This window comes from Condylura cristata, unplaced genomic scaffold (genome assembly GCF_000260355.1).
Source record: "Condylura cristata isolate star-nosed mole 26May11 unplaced genomic scaffold, ConCri1.0 scaffold00016, whole genome shotgun sequence".
NCBI lineage: Eukaryota > Metazoa > Chordata > Mammalia > Eulipotyphla > Talpidae > Condylura > Condylura cristata.
Window position 1 is genome coordinate 20,138,806 of NW_004567117.1, and position 24,426 is coordinate 20,163,231.

Sequence of the window (24,426 nt, forward strand, 5' to 3'; positions counted from 1 at the left end):
CTGGTGGGAGAGTAAATCAGGATACTCATTTGAAAAACTAGTTGGCATTATTCACGAAAGGTCATTTATAATTTGTATTTCATGACTTAATAATGTCACTTCTGCACACCTATCTATCTAAAAGTATTCTTGAATATAAGGTGAAATAAGCTGTTATAGACACTGTGAGATTTGCATAAATACTATTTCAATTGCAAATAAAGTAGATAATTTAAATAAGTGGAAATACCAATGGTTCTCAAATTTGACAGTACATTAGAATCATTTGGAAAGACTTAGGAAAAAATTGATGCCTGGTTGGTCCCCACCCAGAAATTTTTTTTTGATAGACTTGGTATTTCCTCAAAAATTGATTGAAAATATTGCCTCTCAAAATTTTAGTGTATAACCAGACTAAAAACCACAACTTGAAACAAGTTGACAAAATATTTTTAACCATTTGTTAAGCTACTTAAGATATTTTTGGTGCTTTCATAGTAGTATGGAAAGTATATAAAATACTGTGATTCAACATTTAGATAAATTATCATTTAAAAATAGTAGAACAATAGGCTAAAGGGAGTTTGTAAAAAACTGAGTTATTTTTAAGGAGTTGGAATTTTGATGAATCTTCCCACATCTTTTCTTTAGTAGATATTTAGTAATTGTTTTATATTACATTTTAAAATAAAAACAATATTTGAAAGATAAGTTGCTGCCAGAAAAGCTTCTAGGTCATTTCCTACTTACAGGATTTTTCTACCTATCAATACAGAGCCTTACTCTGACTTTTAAAATAATCATTCTGAAATCACTTACACCCTATATTATTATAATGCATCCTTCGTAGTGCTCTTTTTCTTTCTTTCTTTCTTCTTTTTTTTTTTTTATCTCAGATATATTTTCTCCAGTAGATTTTTTTTAATTTTATTTTTGGAATATAATAAACTCAAGTCACTCATTTCCCATCTTTTATTACTCTATGTCTGTGCTTATCTATTTTCACCTTTCCAAATACCCTTTGTATGCTGATGACACCCCATTGTTTTATCTCTAATCTAAATAACTCTGATACATTATGCATTTGAGTTTTCAAGGCAGATTGTTACGAAGTCCTGAACTAAATCCACATTTTTTCTGACTCTGTATTTTCTATAGCTTAATAAATAATCCTACCATTTGCCCATGCTCATGAAGCAATTTTAAGTTCCACTTTTTCCCTTATGTCATCCCTCTGTGTCTTAACTAATGATTGCCTTTGTTTCTTCTGACATATTTTTGACTTTTTCTGCATATCATTGTCCTACCATCATCACTCTGGTGAGGTCTTTGTTATCCTTCTTGCAGGCTCTTGACCAACCTGTCAACTAAGTATGTTTCATTTTAGGCCTGTCCTCATGCTAACAGAGACACATGGACACTTCTTCTTTAAAATCATCTGAGGCCCTTCATCATTGCCTGCACAAAATGTAAACCTCTTGAAATGGGGTTTAGAATGTGCCATACATTTTTGCCTTCCCTCTTAGACTCTTACCCAAACTTTGCTCTACACCTACTTGCAGCTCTGGAAATACCAAATAATCATATTCCTGCAAGCCACATTCAGTCCTGTCCTTCTGTGCCACCTTCACGCTGCTGCCTCCATCTGGAATGACCTCTTCACCTGCACCCTCTGATTAGGTTAGTGAAAACTGATGAGTTAATAATGTCCAACATTGACAAGAATGGGGGAAAGCAAATTGGGAGTTAAATGTCAGTCCTTTACAAGCACCATTTTAATCTAAAAATTCTACCTTCTGAAGTCTATCTCAGTGAAATTATTATACATATTACCTTAATCTGTTTGGACTGCTGCAGCAGAATGCTGTAGGCTGACTGGTGTAAACAACAGACATTTCTCTCAGCGTGAGAAGCTACAGAGGTCAAGGTGAAGACACTGGCAGGTTTGGTCAGGTGAGAGCCTGCTTTCTGGCTCCAGATGTTCCTCTGTTTGTGTCTTTAGTTGGTGGAAAAGGGAGGGATGAAAGCTCTGTGTTATGTCTTTTATAAGGGCATAATCCCTATGAGGAGAGAGGCAGCCTCATATGTATGCACACCCTTAACACTAAATTGACTAGCACAGTATAGTGCTCTCTTATTTATAACAGAATTATATTGCAGCAGTAGTTCAGTGGATAAAGTTAGAGGCAAACTGAGTATTCAGTCACAAGGAAATTCTTAAAATTAGGCTATACTGGGCCCTCCCTGGTGGCGCAGCGGGTTAAAGCACAGCGCAAAGAGGCTTAGGCCACTTCCGCATGAGTTCGATCCCCGCCTGCCCCGGAGGTGACCACATGGCATGGCAGACCTCTCCTGACCCGCCCGCTGCTCCCCTCAGCAGTGCACTTCATCAACCTGCCTGTTCTGCTCCCCACTGTCTCTGGTGAAGCCTCTCACTGCCCCTGAGCCTCTGACCTGTACCCCAGTTCTGTATGTACAAATAAATAAATCTTTAAAAAAAAAAAACAAAACTACTAAGTATTCTATTATTAAAAGAAAAATTGTTCTGTGGGAAAATCTCAGTTGTATTAAGTTAGAAAGCATGTATTTTTCAGTATGTACCAAATGCTCTCATTTGTGTTGAAGATAAATTAAAAATCTAAAACCATAGAATTGAATATATACATCTATATGAATGCCAATAGGGAAAACTACAGGGGTGGGGGAAGAGTGATAGATCTTTAAGAGTCATTACTTCCAAAGCAGTGTTGGGGTAAATTAAGAGTGACTTTTAACTCTATTCAATGGAATGCTGTTAGACTTTCCATATAATTTTCACACATTTACTTTCTTATCTGCAGTGTTTTAAAATAGTTTGAAATAAGGAAGGAATCTGACAGAATTTAAGCAAATTCAAGTTGTGGGTAAGAATAATAATCAGTTTTTTTTTTTGGAACATTTTGAAAACACAATAAAGAATCGTACCAACAAATATCAGCTAGATTTTACAATTATTGATAGCTGTCACAGTTGCTTCAGATCTCTTTCAAATAAAGGGTAGCAGAAAAAGCTAAATGAAGTTCCTTTTATTTCCTTTTCTTTGTCCTATAAATATCATTATTTGCTGTATGTTAACTGTGGTTCAGAGATTTATACCTTAAAATGGGTGGAAGCGTATCCGTATTTACAGTTGCAAAATACTATGTGTGGACATTTTCCTCCACAACAAATAATGTCTCTTCATTCATGCCTGTGAGTTCTTCTAGTGTCTATGCCAGCAAGTGGAATTGTTGACTGCAGAGTCCTTTTGTTTTCCCTTTAGATATTGCCATGTGTCTTTCTGAATTGTGTTAACTTGTATTCTCACTTAGAATAATTCATAGTTCATATTTCTATATATTCTTAGCCAATATTTGGTATTTCCAGACTTCAAAGCTCGTCTTATTCTATAAACTGAAATCTTGTCTTATAAACAGCCCCTGGATATTTTCTGTGGGGATCTTAAGGGTAACACAAAAAACCCTAATGAAGCTGAAGTCCTTAAGGAACTGGCTGTCCTTGACAATATGGTGTTAGACTGCTACAATTATAGGGTGGGTTGTGTTGCCTATGGAAATTTAGAAACCATCACTATAGATTGGAGAGGGAATTAGCAGTTTTTAGAAGGCAAAGGCAACAAAAGCTTGGTAAATGAGTAGGAAGAAAGAACAGAGGGCATTAAAGATGGAGTATGAAGGCAGTCAGGATAGTAGGAATGAACAGTAAGTCAGAAGTCAAACCATTATCAATTGCCCTTAAGACCTAAATCTGAAAGAGATTAGTAGATCTTTAAAGCATACCTATTTTAAACTCATCATTTTAAAAATGAGGAAATTGAGGTCTCGAAAAATGAGGTCAGCTTCTGTAAACCACTTAGCTTCTCTTATTAGTCAAGTAAAAAATAAATTAAGCAGGGGATTTACTAGCTTATTTAACTTGGACATGCCACTGGTTGATCCTAACATGACTAGATAATGCAGGCGTTGAAATAACAGTTTCTTTTTCCATTCTCTTTTCTTTCTGTGTTCTGTTTTGCCTTCCTCTGGTTAGCCTTATTCTCAATAGACTCATGTTCTCATAGAGGCAGAGGTAGGCACCGCTGATCTTTTTTGTACTTTTATAGCTTATGTTCCTACTTTAAATAATGTATATAAACTTTCTCTTTATGTCTGTGTGAGTCCCTTAAAGTATACTCAAAACTCCCAACATTTATCTGGTGGGAAAATCAGCACCTGTTCATCCCTAGCTAGCTGGAATCATTACTGAGGAAGGAGAAGTCCCTATGATAAAGTGACCTATGTGGGGGTATTTGACACACATGATTATAGTAATGAATCTAATAGAATATAAATAATACTCATCACAGGAGGTTTATGTCCAACAATCCCTGATTGTAAAACTTTCATAGTCATAGTAGTGATTAAATTAATTTGAACACCTTTGAGTACATTGACGTTGCTTGCCAGGTAATACAAAGGTAAATATTTATCTGCGCACTGTGAGGTATTCAAACTTTGAAATAATCATGGTAGGAACATTAGAAGTGTAAACAATAAACAATTTTGATTAAAACAAACCAGGAGGCAGATGCAAAGTGTTGAGATTTTGAGAGGAAGGGAGATACACTCTTTTCCCAAAAGCATCACCATAAAAATGAGAGTTAAGCTTTGGGCATGGTTAAATGAAATAAGGAGTAGGAGTCCAGTCCACTCCAGTTCCAGTCAGAGAATTCATATGAACCAAAGCAAACAGATGGAAAACCAAAGAGGCATGCTGTCTGTGGAATTGGATTAGGTGTTCAGAGAGGAGAGCTAGGAGAATCACCTAAGAAGATGTAGCATGAGGCATGTGCCAAGGAGCCTAGTGGTACCAGCCTGAGGAAACTGCTTCTTGTGATAGACATGAAAACTGCTGATCTTAGACATTTATTTCAGTGTGCAGTGTGACCTGTGATAACTGAGCAATGTTTTGTGTGTTTTATGTTAACAAGAAAGTTGCTCTGATGCTGGTGTGTAGCTTGAATTAAAGTGGGACATGGAAGTATCGAAGGCAAGATTAGGTTATGGGCTATAGAACTGTGCTCTTGTATGCAAAGAGTGTTTGCATAGAATGTTAGGAATTGAAAAATGACCTTTATTGAGGCAGAATACCTTGAATAATCAGAAATACTTCAATCCTCGGTGGTGAGGGAAAGAGGATAGTACCCATCACAGAGTGAGAGGAGTAGGGAATCAGGAGGCAGCTCAACACTGGGAGATGATCTTTCATAAGAGAATTTTTATAGCAGATGTGTAATATGTTTTCTAATTACTGAAAATACTAAGTGTTTTCAATTATATGTGGATACTGTTGGTAAATTTTTCAATGCTATTTAGAGTTTATGTTTTTCAATTTATAATTTTTTATACATATATTTTTACACTATTCTTCATTTTGTACATTTTGTCATCTCAGTTGAAATTCCTGTGAACTTCCCACCACTACTTCACCCATGTGCCATCACCATAGTCCTGTGTGTTCTTCCCACCCCCATTTTGATCTTGTTCCCCTCTCCTCCCTCGCAATTCATAAATTTTTATAGGGATAATCATCATATTGCATTTTTTTCACACACACAAAAAACCCCCATTTAACCCACCTTAAAAATAGTTATAGAGCCTTTGGCTAATAAAATCAAACATTTCTACAAATATCACTACTAGCTATTTTTTTTCTAATAATACTAATCATAACTATATCATTTTCCAAGTATATATCTCAGCATACTGTAATAGGAGATGTTTGTAAATGTTATGCCAGGGAGGATTCATTCGTTAGAAAACAATAAGTTAAGGATGTTTCTTGAGTTAAGTAGGCTTTTTCAGAGATTTTAATATATGTTTTTATTGTATATACTTGGTGTGTTGGCCAAAGGAGAATGCAGCATGCTGTTTTTCCCAGAACTCATTTGAAACATTTTTGGAGCATGACTAGGGGCTAATACCCATAGAATGCATTTTGGAAATGCTGCAGTATTAGCCGTTACTAACAAGATGGGAGAGTATGAGTAATTGCAAGTAAAATATAGATATATTGTTATATGAAACAAATTTGTCACACCAGATATAACGATCATGTCTGTTCATTAATATATGAAATTCACTGTTTTGTTTTAAAAGATGGGTTTTATGACCTCCTTGAAAATAGTCTCTTAGAGATAGAGATAGCAGTGGTAGGAAAACGGAATGTTGCCTGGGACAATCACTAGTGGCTGTGGGTTGGCTGCCTCTGCACTGGAGTTGGTGACTTAAGAAGTCCTCACCTGATACTATTTCATTCATATCCTTGGAATAAACTAAGGATAATACTTAAACTGCAATTGTTTTTCTTCTAGTTGTACAGCATCCCTCCAGGCTCCTTTCTCCTGATTTCCTTGTCATTTCAAGTCAGAGAATTCAGTTCCGCCTGTGTGTCTATTATGCACAAAGCACTGTCAGAGTGCAAATTTATTTCAAGATTAGTTTGACATATATAATGTGCTCAATAAATGTTTACTCAGTTAATGGATTGTGTTATTCTTTAATGATGTGATTCTACAGAGCAACATCTCAATTATGTATCTGAATTCTCTTCTGTATTCTCAGTTTTTTTCTTCCTTTGTATTCAGAGGTAGCATTACCTGAGAAAGATAACCAATAACACCATATTCTGAAAAATCTGCTCTTAATTTTTAATATTTGAAATCTGCCTTGTAGAAGTCCTTTGCTCTTAAGTAATGGACATTGTGTGAAATTGGAGCCAACCACTTATGTTTACCTGCATCTGGATTTTCTTTGTTTTCTTCCAGTGTCAAATTCTCTCTTTTAATATCCAAAGTTAATAAAGTGGAAGAAGCAATTATGGTGGCAGAATGTAAAATAATGGAAAGAGCATGACACTTTGGAATCAGAGTAGAATTTTCATTTCAGCTGTATTATAGTTATTATTTGACTGTGGTAATAACCTCTTAATATCAATCATTTCTGTACAACTGGGAATTATGACTACATTTTTATGTTGTTTCCTGTGAGAAATACAGATAATAGTTGTGAAAACTGAACCACATCAGAGATGACCAGTAAACAACAACTATATAATAGGTATTATTACCATCGTCTTTTATTTTTGCAGAATACGTTATTTTCAGAATAAGTGAAAAAGTACCATTCACATGTGAAAGACTGTGGGCTGAGAGTATATGAACCCCAGGTCTTCACTTATTTTTGCTAGTAAAATGAAAATGAAATTAGGCAAAATCATACCTGAGCTACTTCTTTAGGCAAGCTATGAAATACTTAATTTTTTTTTCCATTTGTCATTCTTCATAATTCTAGGTAATGGTTACTTTGAGCATTTGTAGTATTCATAATGGTAATTAGCTCACAAATTCTCAACATTTATGATATGCCAGACAGTGCCAAGCATTTATGTGTTTTAAATTCATTGCATCTTCAGAATAATCCTATGAAATAATGATGTTTATTGCCCACATTTTGTAGTGGAGGAATCTGAGACCCAGAGAATTTAAAGTCCAAAGTCACACAGATAGAAAGTGGTTTTGCTCAGTTGAACTCAGATTGACTAGACACAATCTGAAGGCCTCCAGAGGCTGTGGTCTAACTCATTGTCCTCTACTATCTTTGGAAGTATAGCAGTGATATTATCACATGTTGTAAAGAAACAATTGTCAGCATGTAGCTAGGGTTGTGACATGTTTTTTATTTCATATTTTATTATCAAAGATAATTATTTTACCTCCTATTTTTGTTGCATGTTTTTAAAGGTTATAATTTTGATTTCATGGTCTGAGTTATAATTTTATAGGGCTATTAAATTTCCTTTTAGTTCCTATTCTATAATGATACTATGCAAACTTTTTTCTTCTACTAATGTTTTGGAATTCCTATCTCCTAAAACAAATTGGTGAATTTCATTTTAGCTGTATAAAGCATGCAATATAGTCTTGTCTAGAAGAAGCTTGGTAGTGATAATGAAGTTGATACAAGATCTAAGTTCACATATCTTTTTATGTCCCAAGAATAATATCCTTTAATGTTGTCCACCAGTCAGACACATGAGTTTGGGCATGTGAAATTGCTTCCCAAATTTAAGAATTGCCAAGTTACATCATTTGGTAATTTATTTCTTGCCTTAGTTTCTCTACCTAGTAAATGAGTACTGGCATTATTTCTAACTTTACCTCAAGCAGAATATTGAAAATTATGAGGATATTCTTCATATAAATATTTAAAGTATTTTCTTAAATATGACCCATTTCTTGAATTAATGAGTTGTTCCTCTTTGTTTTGATATTTTAAAATCTTTAATGTGTTATTTCTCAGATGTCAGTGTTCAGTGAGAATTTTCACTAGTTATCATCTTAGAGGGAGCATGGAGCTTGGAAAATTGGTCTTGTTTTCAAAATCAGATAGTAAAGTTGCTGTAGGTTATTTTTTGGCTGGGTTCTGTGTGCCAGGATTATTTTGAAAAAAGTACAGAAAATATTGCGGTTTTTGAATTTGTATTTTCAGTCATGTTAAGGGCTCCATTACTTCATATTACTTAAACAGCAATATTTCTCAATGGCAAGAAGTTAGTTTATCCTTAACTTTTAGTATAACTTGATCACCTAGATTTTTGATCACCTGATACACACTGCCATGAGTGCATTTAGGAGGTTTCTTCATGCACTGGTAGGAGCAGTTTATTCTGTGTTAGTAGGGGCATGCTTGTTAAATACATGAATAACCACATCCATATTTTTTAAACACTTATAAATGTTTTGTAATGTGCAACATATTGTTAAAAGCAAAAATGCTAAGTGAATAACTTAATTTTCACACACTGAACACAAAAGAGCCTATGTTAAGAACTAAAGTATTATCTTGCCACAGAGGCCCAGATATTTCCTCTTAAAATACATGCTTTTTATAATTAAAATATTTTCTCTAAGCTATTAACACTGGAAATAATTGAAAGGAGCTGTTATTAATTCAGTTTTTGAAAGATGAGAACATATAATTGTTTCTATTAATTTATATTAATAGCACTTAGCACAAGATTGACTAATAATTCTACTTAATGATTACTTACAAAATTTGTTGAAATTTTAGATTTATTTTGCTCAGGATATGAAAATGAAATTGAAAAACTTTTTCAAGAAATAGCTCTCCTCTAAAATTTTTAGTTAAGAGATACTTAAAAATATTAAGTACTTTAAGGTTGGAAACATTTAAATATTAGGTTTCAACACAGTATTACTTTGTATGCAAAGGAATGAATGACCATAATTAGGATATTTTCTTTGTCATGCCTACAAATATTTTTCCAGTTGCATACCCCAGGTTATTCTTCCTTTTTTTAAAATTTATTAAACTAGGCCATCCATTCCTTTCACTAAGTGTGCACCATTAGTAAAATTTCATGTGTTTTGTCAGCAATTTAATGTGATAAAGCAGTGATCTTTCTGTAGTTCACACAGCACTGGGCTCTGCAAAGTATCTCTGGGGGTTCTTTGATGTCTAGACAGTTTAAATTATGCCTGCTTTCCTGCCTCCAAATCCCACCCCTTTTCTGCTTCAGGGGGTGTGGGAAATGAAAACAAACCAGAAGGACTCCAGTACCCTACAGTCTCAGGAGAAAAACAAACAACTAGAATAAGCTGTATACCTACCCTGGCAGGTAGAGGACCCAATTAGAGGGAATGGAAGAAAGAAAAGAATGGATGACAAATATTGTGCTGCTTATTTATTTTGTAATATATTTCTAATATGAATATTCAAATACATTATAAATAAAATGAACACATTATTGAAGAATAAGGGAAAGAAAAAGAAGTCACCTTTCCAGTTCTTTCTTCCCCACCAACAGCCAAATCTAAGAATTTGTGCATTTCTTGTATATTGCTCTATTTATTGAATAGCAACATATGGAATTGTGTTTTTAGCTGAAAAGCTAATTTTCTTTTCTTCTCTCTCTCTTTTTTTTTTCCTTTTGTAAATCGGGATGTCATGGTTCTTCCAACTCATCATTTTAGAAAGTAAGTAACTTTAAGTCTCAAGAAATGTTTTTGTTAAAACATTTGTTTTTTATACATATACATATGTACATATTCTATTACAGAATTCTTGTCTTTTTAATTCTGAGGTGTTTGTCCCTTGCATCTAATGAAGGAAAGTTTGTTAATAGGGATTAGGAAATCTTATATAGAAATATAATATATATTCATGTTATCTAAGAATGCAAAATTTTAATGTACATTTACCTTCTCTTTTTTCATGCAGTTAATCACTGTGAAACATGTATGTTAAAACAAGCCAAGACATAACTGCTTGTTCTATTTTTTTAATATAAAATATATAATTTACAGTTATTTAACTTCAATAGCTGCTAAGACATTCACATCATCAGGACAAGTGCAATTTTTATTTTGGGTATTATGGAATTGTTAAAATAGTAACAATAAGTAAATGGTATAAATAAATGTTTTCTTATGCATATTCTGCATTGAGTGAATCATATATTTTAATAAGCACTTACCTCTTGTGAGTGTTAATGTTTTATTGCATTTAAAGAAAATGGACCATGTAGCTTTTTTTCCTCTGAAGAAAATGGACCATATAGTTTTTTTTTTTCTCTAAAGGAATGCAAGTGACTTGCTTAATACTCAGTGATTTCAGTTGTAAAACTAGATGTGTTTGTAAAATCCTGATTCTAAGATATACAGGTAATACAGCTTTTTTTTTTTTTTTAAATAAAGCAAATTTCCTTTATAATTGTTTTGGGAAAGATTTGGGGCAATTATAGTAGTCACTTTTGGTTATATATGAATATGAGTTAATATTTCTTAATATTTCTATAGTAAATACCAAGCTTCTTGAGTTAATAAACAGTATTATTTGATAATATATTCATGCTCAACAGAACTTATTATAGAAAGTATGTGTTTATCACTTATGTTTGTAGCAAGCACACTATCAAATTGTTGTTTAATTATCAATTTATCTTCTACAATTATCTTCATTTACTCTACCTAAAAAAGAAATGTAATTATAGAGGTGATAAATGATAGTTGTTCAGTATTTTTTAATTGTTTTTAAATTTATATTAGTCTTTAATGTGATTTAAAAAGTTTGTGTCTATTAGGACTTTAAGAATAAAGAGTAGAAAGTATGATGTTAGATGGAGACATCATTATTACTCTATTTTTCAAATTCTACATTGAATCATTTTATGTAGAGAGCTCTGTTTTACTTGGAGTGTTAACATCTTCTTGCCAAGTCCCTATAGAAAATATGTTGCTGACAGTCCTACTAAATTAAAATGCCACAAATCTTACATAATAATTCACAGCGTCAACTTGTCTGTGCTTTTGTTTGAAGAGAATAATGATAAAAAATATATTTTGCAGTGTTCAGTATAACATATATAGCATTATTTATCTGGAATTTATTCATAGACATGCATTTCTAGAGAGATGAATATATTTGACATTACAAGGTATGCTTGGTCCTCTTTACTATGAGAAAAAAGTCTTTTGTGAAAAAATAATGAAATGAGCTCTGTAAGCTTGCAGGATCTTCATGAAGAAAGATATTACATATATACACAGCATTATTACTATGTGTAATTTAGTGTTATAACTGCATTGTTCTATGGCCAAATTTATATTAGGGCTCTTACTTCCTGTCAGATCCAGTAGAATCATATTGATATGTGGGCACACAGAAACCACTTCCAAAAGTAATGAGAATACTTATTATTATGATTACTATAACCCTTTATGACCATGATGCGTGTCTGTGCTGACTTGCTGTTAAGTATGTGGCTGCAATTCAGCAAATCTGACTTTTCATTTTACTGTTGAGTTTCATAGTAAGTGAGGATTTACTTGGTTTTTAGCAAATTTAATTTCGTAATCTAAAATTATGTTCTTGTCATAGATATTCAGATTTTTAAAAACTCATGTTTCTTTTGTTCCAGCATATTTTGGATTAAATGTCCAAAACCCCTAAGAAGCAAATGAGGTGGAGTAGAGTTTCTAGTCAATATTTGTGTAATCAAATATTGATTTTTTTAGCATATTATGAAGTAAAATGTTTGTGGAAATATAAATGAGTAAAAGTAACAATCTAGCTCTAAGCTCTAGTTTGCAAAGATAATTTGCACCCAAAACACACAAAAAGGGATAAATTTTATTCCAGGAAATATATACATATAACATATTTCATAGACATCTTTCTAAAATATATACATATAACATATTTCATAGACATCTTTCTAAGTATATGTGTAAATTCAATGTATATACATTTGCACATTCATATTTTCATTAATTTACTGTGTTTGATTTATTTATAAAGTCTGCTGAGTTCATAGTTTAGTCACCTCCATCTTTGCTACAGAATACAATTAACTGCGCATAATTCCCAAACACATGTTTCTTAACATGACAATTTGAGGAAAGGATGTCATTTTAGAAGTGGTATCAGAGATAGAAACACTGATACAGGTTTTTCTTTGGCCATGTGAGAAATGCAATCCTATGAGCAACTTAAATACTTGTAATTTTAAATCAGTTTTTGCCTGGTTTCTTATTATTCTTTTGTTACTTTTCAACCTATAGGATGGAACTGGCCTTGAACTTGGTTTATTTGATCATTCAAGTGCAACCATCAAGTTGTCTGTAATATTTAAAAAACTGAGACTTCATAGTATTATTTGTAAAATAACACCACATAAACGTTTGGGCTTTGGTTTCTTTGAAATATAGTGTTGGTTGCTCTATGAATAAAAACATAATTTCAATTCAGGGGACTTTTTGCCTGAAGCCTACAAGACAGATGCATCTGATTAAGTTTGTCAAAACTGGACTGGCCTGTTATTGTAATGTAGATGTTTTCTGGGTTGGGAGGATATTTTAGAAAGGCATGCAAGATGCAAGAGGGCTTTTTTTTTTTTTTAAGAGACTGAGAGAACAGTTTTGCACAGAAGCTGTGTCTCAAATTGCTTCATCTTTGCACACTTTTATCTTCTAGTGGAACTTCTCCATTAGCCTGTCTGAATGCAATGCTTCACACTAACACTCGAATAGGGGATGGAACATTCTTCAAAATCCCTGGAAAGTCAGGCCTCTATGCTCTCAAAGTAAGTTGGATTGTTCTGCATATTATGTCTTAAGTTATAACTATTTATCATGCATTTTTTCAGACATTTGAAGGTAAACAAAATTATATTTGCGTAAGGAGAAGGAGAATGACCCCTATACCTTTTAAAGATTTTCAGATGTCTTAAAAATGATTTCACATTAAGAATAAACAATGACATTTTTCTTTAAGTAAAGTAAAACTGTGGTTTTGCTCCAACATATGGTAATGGAAAATAGTTGTGGCTTCCTTAAAATTCTCGATTCTTAAAAATTTGCATGGAAGAGTGCCATAGATCATCAGCCAAGAGTTTAAGATGATCACAGTTGCTATAAACTGATTTAATACCATCAGTTGATATACATGATTCACACCTGTATGCCTTTCTCTTTTACAAAAATAAGAATTTTTTTCTCAGTCCTTGAAAATGCTGATTTAAATCAAGTATTCAATTTCGTAACAGTGATCTAGAGAAATTTTACTAATAATGCTTATTTGTTATATGGGAAACATAAAGAAGTAAAAATCTTCAGGTAAATGCAACTTGGTTTAGTGTAATTCCCACTTACATCTAAAATGGGAAATGTTATCTCATATGCAAAATTCCACTTGACAAATACTGATGACCTACAAATGGTCACATCACTTGGAGCAAGTAGAATCAGCATAGTACTTCTTATCAGTCAAAAGGAAGTTAACTATTCTAACAGATATGGTTACATTTAGAATTTGTGAATTTGTTTTTATGAAGTTGCATTTTTTTAAATGTAACTCATTATATCTGGCAAAGAAGAAGGGATTTCTTAATTTTCGAGCATCAAGCTCTTATCATTGTTTTTGAAAATACCACAGGTTAATTAAAAGAACTTGTGTTACGTAGCTTTTTGTGGCTACTTGATGTTTAATTTACTGGCTAAAATTGTGAGTTGTTATGCCTTTCCTTACCTAAGGAAGAATAGAATGCACCACTGGAAAAAAAAAAAACAACAATATATGTAAAATGGAAATTATGTTATTGTACAGAAATCACCAACGGCCGTGTGATTTTCTCAGTTTCTACTTCCCCACAGAACAATTTTGCTTTAAAAAGTAAGCCAGTATTGAAATTGCAAATTAAAAGTAACTGTGATAATATTTTATAACTCTTGAAGTATGTTAAATGTTCTTAGTTGCTAATACATCTTCATAAATCGTTATTTTAAAAAACAACTCAGAAAGAGGAGTCGTCAGGCCCGGCTGACGGAACGTTGGATTTAGGCTGTGAGTCTGAACTGGATGGCACAGAAATGGCAGAGGCCAGTGCCAATGGAGAAGGAAATGGAGGTTAGTGTGATGATTTCACAGCTGTAACTGTTCTCTTGAAGTTTACCTAGACTGCTGATAATTCTCTAACTCCTTACCACTATGTATAGAATTTTTTTCCCCACATACTTGTTTTTTTTTTTTTTTACCACATACTTGGATTTATAAACAGTTTTAATACAAAAGATGTGTACCTAGGAAATCATAATTATTTGTTTTCTTGTTTTATTTTGCTTATGTTTTAATAATACAGATTTTCCTGGACAATGTTCTTGAGTGTTCTAATTACATTTTCTCTGCAAGTTGAAGGGATTATGGGCATATCTAGTTGTTTTCTAGCTCTCACATATTTACGAACACTAATGTTTTATTTCTGTTAATGCTGATTTTTCCTGTGATCACAAGTAGTCATATAATAGCTTTTCCCTTGGGTTGTTCTCAGTAAATTAAGCTTAGTGTTAATATTCCTCACAGTGAAACAAGGGTTTAAGTTATATTCTTGTGAAACACTTTTGAAAAGTGTGTTGTGCTTCCCGAATTCTAAGGAACATTTTTCACCTCTGAATTCTGTTCATGCTAGTTCATTTTTATCTTGCTCTTTATCCACTTTACACTCTGGTCCCCACAGTCAACTTGAATTATGATTTTAAAAGAAGGCTCTCATTAAAGTCACTATTGGGACTGCTGGAAATTCGTAAATTATCTTTCAACAAACATCAAAGCATCCTTGCAGAAGTATCGTATTTCAGTAATAATTCAGTCGCTCATTTTTCTAATGGTCATAGGAGTCCCTTTGTATTTTGAGTGGACACCCTAGCCATTGGAACTGGGGTGCATTCTCGCAGGCGTGGTGAGATGGATTCTTCTTTAATACCTATCTTTACTATTTTTTAAAAAGATTTATTTATTTAAGCATACAGAACTGGGGTATAGGCCAGAGGTGCAGGGGTGATGAGAGTATTCACCAGAGGCAGAGTGGGGAACAGAACAGGCTAACTGACAAAAAAAAACGCTGAAGGGAGCAGTTGGCAGGTCAGGAGAGGTCTGTCGTGCCATGTGGGTCACCTCCAGAGTGGGGATCGAACTTATGCTGGAGTGGCTTTAGTTTCTTAGTGCAGTACTTTAACCTATTGCACCACCAGGGAGGGCCCCTTTACTATTTTTACAAAGAACCTTTTAAAAAACATTTATTTGTTTATGTGTAAAAGAACTGAAGTGTAGGCTAGAGGTGTGGGGGTGGTGGTGGGTGGTGGGTGGACAGAGTGGGAGCAGAACAGGCAGACCTACCAAACTAAACTGCTCAGGGCAGCAGGGGTGAGACAGGAGAGAGGTCTGCTGCTCCATGTGGGTTAACTCCCTGGCTAACGATGGAACTCACGCCACAGTGATGGGACCATCGCAGTGGTAGATTTGAAAGTTAACCCCAGGCAACCAGGGAGGCCCCTTAGCTCCTTCCTATCTGTTCTGCAGCAAATATTGTGAAATAACATAATAACATAGATTTTTGTCATTTCAATAAAAGCCTGAAATGAAGTTGGCTTTGAGAACTTTTAGACCAACTTGTGTTTAATCTGATATCCTCAATCTCCCCTGTGTGGCCATGGTGAGAACTTCAGCAAGGGCTTGTATTAGAGAACAAGGTAGAGATCCATGGTAATTTCTGGCTCTCTGGATAAACTCTTCCTCATTCCTGCTAGAGTGAGCACTCGTGAGCTCTCACAACAGATGCATGGAGCTGCTGCAGTTCTCCTAGTTCTGTTTACATCGTAGCAACTCCAGTTGTGAAAAACAAGAACAAAAGGTCACTTTGCAAGGGCCTTATATTGGAAGATAGAAATTAGCAAAATACTATATAACATGTGCTGTGGTACATCATCACTTGTGTATATGGTGATCACAAGTGATGGAGCAAAATAAATAAAGAGGTAAAAGGGAGAGAGGAGTACATTTCAGAAAAACCCAAGGGGAGTGAGGGTATTTAATGAGAGAGAGATCTAGGTAAGAGAAGAAGCAGGTATAAAGGTCTTGAGTCAAAAGAATGACTGGAATATTTCAGAAACATGAAGAAGCCAGTATGGTTGGGGTCAGTGACCAAGGGACTGTATGGGGAGATAGGCAGACTGTATGGGGCCAGATTTCAGATCATCTTGATAATCAGCTTTTGTTTGGTATAAGATGTTAACCCTTTGTGGAATTTTGAGATAGGCAGTGATCTATTTTGATTTTAGCAGGTCTTGAAGTTCCCTTCATTCCTCTCTCTCTCTTCTCCGCCCTTCTCTCTCTCTCTCTCTCCACTTCATATGTGTATGTATATACACACACATGCACACATTGATGTCCCAGATACTCGACAGAAGAGTAGGATATATCAGGGTGTTTGAATGTGAATGTAGGTGAGAACATGTGGAAGAGGCTTATGGATTCTTATATTTTTTTTTCTTCCTTTGTCTCATTGCTGTAGGAAACCAGTGCATCAGTGAGGCATAAGGATCGAGAAGTTAATTTTATGTAGATTTAAATAGATTAAAACATGATTGTTTAGGGTCTGTAAGCAATAAGGGTGCACTTTAGGTAGTTAATCATGAATTTAATTTGAGACCAATGAGCATGGTATAAACGTGTGTGATGTGAAGAGGCTATCTCTTTGGAATGGAAAGGTTACCTAATTTGCTACTCAAGATAAAATGAGTGAAGAATAGGTGTTATGAGAGTAGAATGTGTAGAATTGAGTTTAGAGTAATTGGAATATATGTCTGAAATGAAAGGAAATCTTGAATTGCGGCTCAAGATTGTTGTGAACAGTTAGGCATTGCGTATTTTTAAGAATGACCTGGTCAAGGGGTTCGTCAGTGACTGAAATTTATTTGTAAAGTTATAAAGGTTAGTTTGACCTTGAGATAATGATTCAAAAATTTTGTGTGTATATGTTTAAACAGACAATTATCATAGAACTAGCATTAAAAGGTTTAACATTTTAGACATAAATGCTTTAAAAATGAAGGTGACTCCCTCAGGAGTTGATAGTAAATACAGTAAGAAGGAGTAGTTGGTTGTGTCATCTGATGACAGGAGACAAAATGCTGGAGGCATTCAAGAGGCCAGAGGGAGAACAGATGCATCCTATCCTATTTCCAGGCTCAGTGGTGCATGATATATGGGCAGAAGAATAAAGGGCTACTGCTACCTGAGATGCTTCCGGGAGTGGTGGCTAGGACAGAGCCGGTTTTTGCAATCAAGGTGCCCAGGGAATGTTCAGAGAAAAGGTAGAACTTTTGATAATGACTGATCCTGAATTCCAGAGGAAATAGAGGGAGGTCTTTAGTGGCTGGGAAGGAGTAAGGGTCAGCATGAGTACACTTATCCAATAATTAAAGTAGGGATAACGAAGTCCCCTAATTTAAAATGTCAATAGGTACTTTACAAAATAACATAGCCATATATCTTCAGCTAATGTGACCAAAACTAGATTTCCTGGCCTTTCCTTTGAATTTACATTAGGAAAATTGCTCTGGAGAATCACTGGAAGTATGGTAAGTAGCTTATTTACTTGAATATTCCTTGATTTACCTACTTTTATACCTTATGTCACACTACAATTGCTTCTGTAGGACAGTTGTATTTCCTATGCATATAAAAGCCATATACTTTTGAGCATAGGCCATTGGTCTAACTTTAGGATACATATTCCACCCTAGTTATTAAAATATTAAGTGCTGACAATGTTATTATCTTCCCTGTTATTATCTTGTATACTTTAATCCTCATAACAGTCTTGGAAAATAGAAAATTTCCTAGGCTTTGTTATTTTTAATTTATTTTCATCCTAATTTATTCTTTGTTAATTTATTATTTTTGATTTTATTTAATTATTGTTATTTTTAGCCAATGAGGAAACAAACTCAGAGATTTCAGTCTTTTTTAAGTGGGAAGCTGGTATAGATAAATATGAAACTAAGATTTAGGGCTCTGACCATTGTGATACTTTTGTGGGATCACAGAGAATGCTGTGAGGCAGTGCATTGACATACTCTGCCTTCCTAACATTTGTCCAAGACCATTCTGATTACAAACATGAGAATATGACAGAGGGAAACATTAGTTAATCCAAATAAAGTAGTGGGGGATGCCACGTGATTTTGTACAAATTGATAATAAATTGCATGAAACTGAACTGGTTTAGGTGCTTTCTTACTTGTGTTTAACACATATTTGAACCAGAAGTTAGCATGGATATAATTTCCACACTTCCTACAGCTGTACAAATACACTTTGAAAATATGATCAGAGAGAGAAGGTGGTAATGTGTACTTGTGGGAGGAAGGGGGGGGGGAGAGGAAAGGAAGGGGAGGGTCTCACCATCTGTTTTTTATCTTTATTCTCCTCCTCCTCTCCTATTTCTCCTTTGGGATAAAGAAGTAGGAAGTACTGAGGTGAGCAATAACTATCAAGTAGTAATATACCTTCAAGACAGCCCAGAGAATAAACCTCTGCTACCATAGAGTTATTTCAAATTAACAAAGATTAATTGACATTTGTTGCACCATTGAAAGATATAAGCAAAAAAATGTTTGAAAAGAAAGCACTTAGAAAAACTTCTAACAAGAAAAACATCTTAGCAGCTTGGTTCCTGTCAGTGACACTGGAGTCCTTAAGTAAAATTAAGATAATAAAAATTTGTTTTAGTCCTGTTCTTGGAATCTATAGGCCAGCAAAACAGATAATTTTTAAGTGGGAGATGATTTGAAAAATTTTTTTTCAAGTTATACAGAAAATTTTTACAGAGTGGGGAAAAAGTAGTATAATATTGATCATAGAATTTTACAAAACTATAGTTATACATTATGTTTCATTGGCTTTTCAACAGTTTTTCAGATGAATAAGAATTTGACATATAAACTGAAGAAAGTAAACTCTTCAAATTTTACAGGCTTAGCTCTAGAGATCAAAGAATGATTTAGGTGAATTACTTGATATATCTGTGTTGACAACCCATGACCATTTATGCCAATATAAGGATAGATCTTTGTCACCCAAAGAAAATATTTTGAATTTTATGGGCTATTTTAGTCAGAGATTTATGGGTATGTTTGTGTATAAGTTGTTTTCTGAACATAATACATTGGTATATCTTGAGCTGCTCACACATATTAAATTGACTTACAGTGTGTCTGCAGAACCCACACATATTTTATATAAAAGTGATACTGTCAGTAAATAGTCCTTCAACTTCTATTTATAAATTGTTATTACCAAGAAAAAATGTTTTACTTTTTGTGTCCCTAATATATTTCATGTTTAAAATCAACAGCAATCATTCCTGGGTTTTATTTTTTTGGTTTGTCTTTAAATATTTTTTTCTGTTTATTTAATGAGTCAACTGGAGAATGTTCAGTTTTTATCCACAGAGATCAAAAAAGTTTCTGCTTGTTATTAACCCAAATGGCTCTCAGGGAGGAAGAAGCTCTCTGGTGGGGGAATTAATATTTAAAAGTCTCTATTTAGAGGAAAAATTATAAAGAACAGATATCCTATGTTTTAGTCCTTAGATGTAAGTAATGATTCCAACATTCAAAGAATTTTATATGGTCCTTTTTCATTATTCTTTATAGCCGGTTTTATAAGTGGGTTTCTGATTGTATGATTCTTGGCAGAATAGTGTTAACTTAATGAAACATTTTTCAACTTACTCTTTGTTTTCATTGGCTCAGAAGCCACCATTTGAGGGGTCTTTTTTTTAAAGTGAAAAGTGTTTTATGATGGCCTGAAAGTGTGCGGGTAAGGTCTCTGCTGAGACATCAATTACATACAGATGAGGAGCCTTGTGGAGGAAGTACGAAGTGTACTAATGAAGGCTTGGGCACCCTTGGGGGGCAGACACAAGACGTCTGCCAAGGGCAATTTCATACAAGGGTAGGAGAAAGGAAAATGAGGGCACCCTGAGTTGGTGAAAGGACTGTTTTGAGTTATTTTTGAAGATGTTGCCTACCTATTTAGGGCCTGTTTTCCCTTAGTGGTGTTTTGTGGGAATTTTTTCAGTAACTTCTGTGACTGTCCCAGTGTGAGTTTACATGGAATGGCGTGTACTTCTTCATCTTTGTGTACACAATCAATTTCTACCAGACAGCTATTCCTAGGAGTCCTGGAGGTGAGGGAGGGATTTTTTTTTTTTTTTTATCACTGTACTACGTCCCTTGATTTTTTTTAGGTTAAGCAAATGTGTCCTTTACCCAACATTTGCATGTTCATTGTTAGTTAGCTTTGCTAACTGATAGAGACCGTGTTCTATGTTGGTGGCCTAAGAAACTTAAGGCTGTGAAAATTACGTTGTTTTAGTTACACATGGAAGAAAATATAGATGAAAGACAATACTATTCAGTCAGAATGACCATTGGCAGGATGTAAAACTTCCTCTGCCCACGCTCGTTCTCCCGTCTTTCATCCCAATCTATAACTGTCACAGTTCAAATAAGTATGAGGAACTTCAAAAGTTCATGTAACACTGGTTCCTTTCTCTTGTCAGCTTTTTTCTTAAACCAGTTGATTTTATTAGACATTATTCCAGTAGTATATTCCCAAAGAGAAAGGAATCCCATGCTGTCCTTTATATATATTTCTTTGTTTTTGATAAACTTTATAACCAAACATTTTTCCATATGCTGAAATCTTTTGTCTTAAAAAATGGCATATTTTTTATTGGTTTATACACATAAACTGGTTTATAACATTGTATATGATTTAGGAGCATAGATTCATATCTCTTCAGTGTACTTCACCACATATAGAATCCTCCATCATACTCCATTGGGCCCTCCCACCTTTACATTCCACCTTTAATCTGCCCTTTTGTAGCCACAGTTTTGCAGTATGATGTCTAGGGCTTATTTTGGCTTAATTCTGTCTGTTCTTTTGTTTTGTTCCCCTGTTTTGTTTCACACATGAATGAAATAATATAGGTCTTATTTTTCCCCTGATTTAATTCACTTAGCATAATTTCCTCTAGCTCCATCCATGTTGTCACGTATGACAAAACTTCATCTTTTTTAAATAACTGAGTAATATTCCATTGTATATACACACCATATTTTCTTCATACACACTTCTGTCATTGACCATTATCATGCGGTTTTCTCTATAATTCAGCTATTGTAAATATTGCCAAAATGAACTTAGGAGTGAATATATCCCTTTGAACTGTGTTTGTATTTTTTTGATTGATAGATAGGAGTGGAATGGCTGGATCAATTGGAAGTGTTTCTGGTCTTTTGACATGGGTCATTCTCACAGGTGTGAAGTGAGAACTGTCTCTTTGTTTCATGAACTGTCATTAAATGAAAAGACACCCTACTGAGTGAGAGAAAATATTTGCTTGTGTTACATCTGACATGGGGCTAATAACTCAGATCTAGAAAGTACTCAACTACTCAAAAAAAAAATAACCCAATAAAAATGAACAAAAGAGCTAAATATACATCTCCAAAGAAGACATACAAATGACTAATAGGCACATGAAAAAATATTTTGTACTCTTAATTACATGGATTTTCTCTTATTTGTACCCCGATGATGGAGAACTGGGCACCATCTAGACTTTTCCAAGTGACTTTTCCCACTCCTTCAAACATTTCTTATTGATTCTATTTTATATTTTTTAACCCATTGGGCACCTCTTTTTCCTTTTTTAACTTGCCCAATAAACTTTGTTCTTATGAAACTGAACTCTGTTCAGTTTTAACAGACCAGAGTCATAGAAGAAAATACTTTTTTTTTTTGTAAGAAAAGATAAAGTGACCCATTTAAGTGTATTTCTCCTCTCATGCTCTGAGAGAACTATATCATAATACAAAGGTTACAAAACATATATGCTCATAATAAAAATAAATTCTCAAAAACAAAATTAAAGGTACCTGCCTAATATTCAATTAGCCAAATATCTATTTGATCACTATACTTTGTGATTACAATAAGGAACAAAGTACCAATGCATTTTTTAAAAATAGAGTGCATTTTTCGGGCCCTCCCTGGTGGTGCAGCGGGTTAAAGCACTGCACTGAGAATCTAAAGCCACTTCCGCATGAGTTCGATTCCCGCCTGCCCCGGAGGTGACCACATGGTGTGGCAGACCTCTCCTGACCCACCCGCTGCTCTCCTCAGCAGTGTACTTCCTGGAGCTGCCTGTTCTGCTCCCCACTCTGTATCTGGTGAAGCCTCTCACTGCCCCTGAGCCTCTGGCCTGTACCCCAGTTCTGTATGCACAAATAAATAAATCTTTAAAAAAAAAAATAGAGTGCATTTTTCATTGATGCACTCTATTCTCTTTTCTTCCCTTTAAAATGACAGTGTATCATCATTTCTCAAATAGCCACCTACATGCTTTAACTACTTTCACATTCTGTATATGGAAGTTGATCATTTCTGTGTTGAAGTATAATAATTAGTAGTGACGTCCATATGTGAAATGCCTCCACCTGGGCTAGCTACTTAATAATAATTCCTCTTGCTGATTTCTAGTTCTCATTTCTTAAGTCAATTACTTTATTTCTATGTATATGTCTCAGGGATCTGATTGAGTATGGAAAATATAGCAGTGTCTGTAGAAAAGATAGCTTCTAATATGAGCCCCTCCACACAAGCAAGTTGTTGTGTCTGATTCTCCAGAAGTCTGAGGGAGGAATCTGTAAAAGTTCTGTGGTAAGGGGCTAGGGGACTTGCCCTATGAAATACTCTTATTTTAACTTTCACTTTTCTCATATGAGTTTGAAAGGGTTCTTTTATGCATGTCCAGATTTATTAATATAGCTAAATTGCCATGGTGATAATTGAGGTTTGGTTAGGAGGACTGCCTGTGTAAAGTGTTTCTTCTAGTTAACTATAGAGGTTCAGTACCCTGTCCAGTGCAAACCATCATGTTGCTGAGCTATCTGTGGACATTGCAATGATATTGCAGTATATCCCATTCTCTGCTAAATCATTTGTAGCATGTTACCAAAATTTTGAAAGTATCTGGTATGATCACATCTTATAAGTGCATGCTATTACCTGTATATAATGCTGGTATAACTATCTGATTCATCATTCCTTTTGAATTACTTGACCTTTTTTCTGTATACTCTTTTAAGGTAGCTATAATATATAGTGAAATTTTCAGTTCCTTTAGGTATATTTAATGATGATGATAATGTTTATAAATACTATCTCACATTAATTCTTAAAATATCTAGATATTTTCTCCCTTAAACATTTCTCAGGGGAAAATGATTTTCATTATTTTATTGCTAGTTTTCTCCATTTAATTTACTGGCCCTTCTTGTGATCTCATTATCTTTGAATGTTTTATTTTAATATAACTTGGCAACTTGTTACAAGCCAAATATTTAGACCTCTTGGAACAAGGAGTGTTTTGACAGTGGATATTTCTCCTTAGTCTAGATCCCAAAAGAACTATGGAATTATCTTTCCTCTGAACTGAGTAGAATCCAGTGAAGATTCAGTTGTTGGCAAGAGGCTTTCCTTGGTTGCCAGTGGTTATTTGTAACATTTGGGGAATGTATTTCAGAATATCTGATAATACATAATTTCAAAAGAAGACAGTTCAGTTCAATCATTTCTGTGTTGTTTGTTTGCCATTTTCAATTATATGTTTGTTTATTTTTTAAAAACATTTTTTTAACATTAACACTTTAGGATTTCATAGACTTTGTTTTCTTCAGGTAGAACTAATAATTCTGTATTATTGTTCCTTGAAAAAAATGTACTTAAAAAATAGTTCAATGGTGCTCGCTTCGGCAGCACATATACTAAAATTGGAACCATACAGAGAAGATTAGCATGGCCCCTGCACAAGGATGACATGCAAATTCGTGAAGCGTTCCATATTTTTAACATGGAAGCAGCCCAAATGCCCAAAAGTAGATGACTGGATTAAAAAGATGTGGTACATATATACAATGGAATATTACTCAGCAAC

General features: G+C 34.2%; 1 protein-coding gene across 1 annotated transcript in view; it reads left to right on the forward strand.

Annotated features, from left to right (window-relative positions):
* The window catches only part of ASXL3 (additional sex combs like transcriptional regulator 3), a 124,773-nt gene that overhangs the window by 19,767 nt on the left and 80,580 nt on the right, over positions 1 to 24,426 (forward strand). The window contains exons 2-3 of the mRNA XM_012725786.1: positions 13,053 to 13,161; positions 14,375 to 14,483. Of these exons, the coding sequence (XP_012581240.1) occupies positions 13,053 to 13,161; positions 14,375 to 14,483 (218 nt within the window). The remainder of the gene's footprint in view (positions 1 to 13,052; positions 13,162 to 14,374; positions 14,484 to 24,426) is intronic.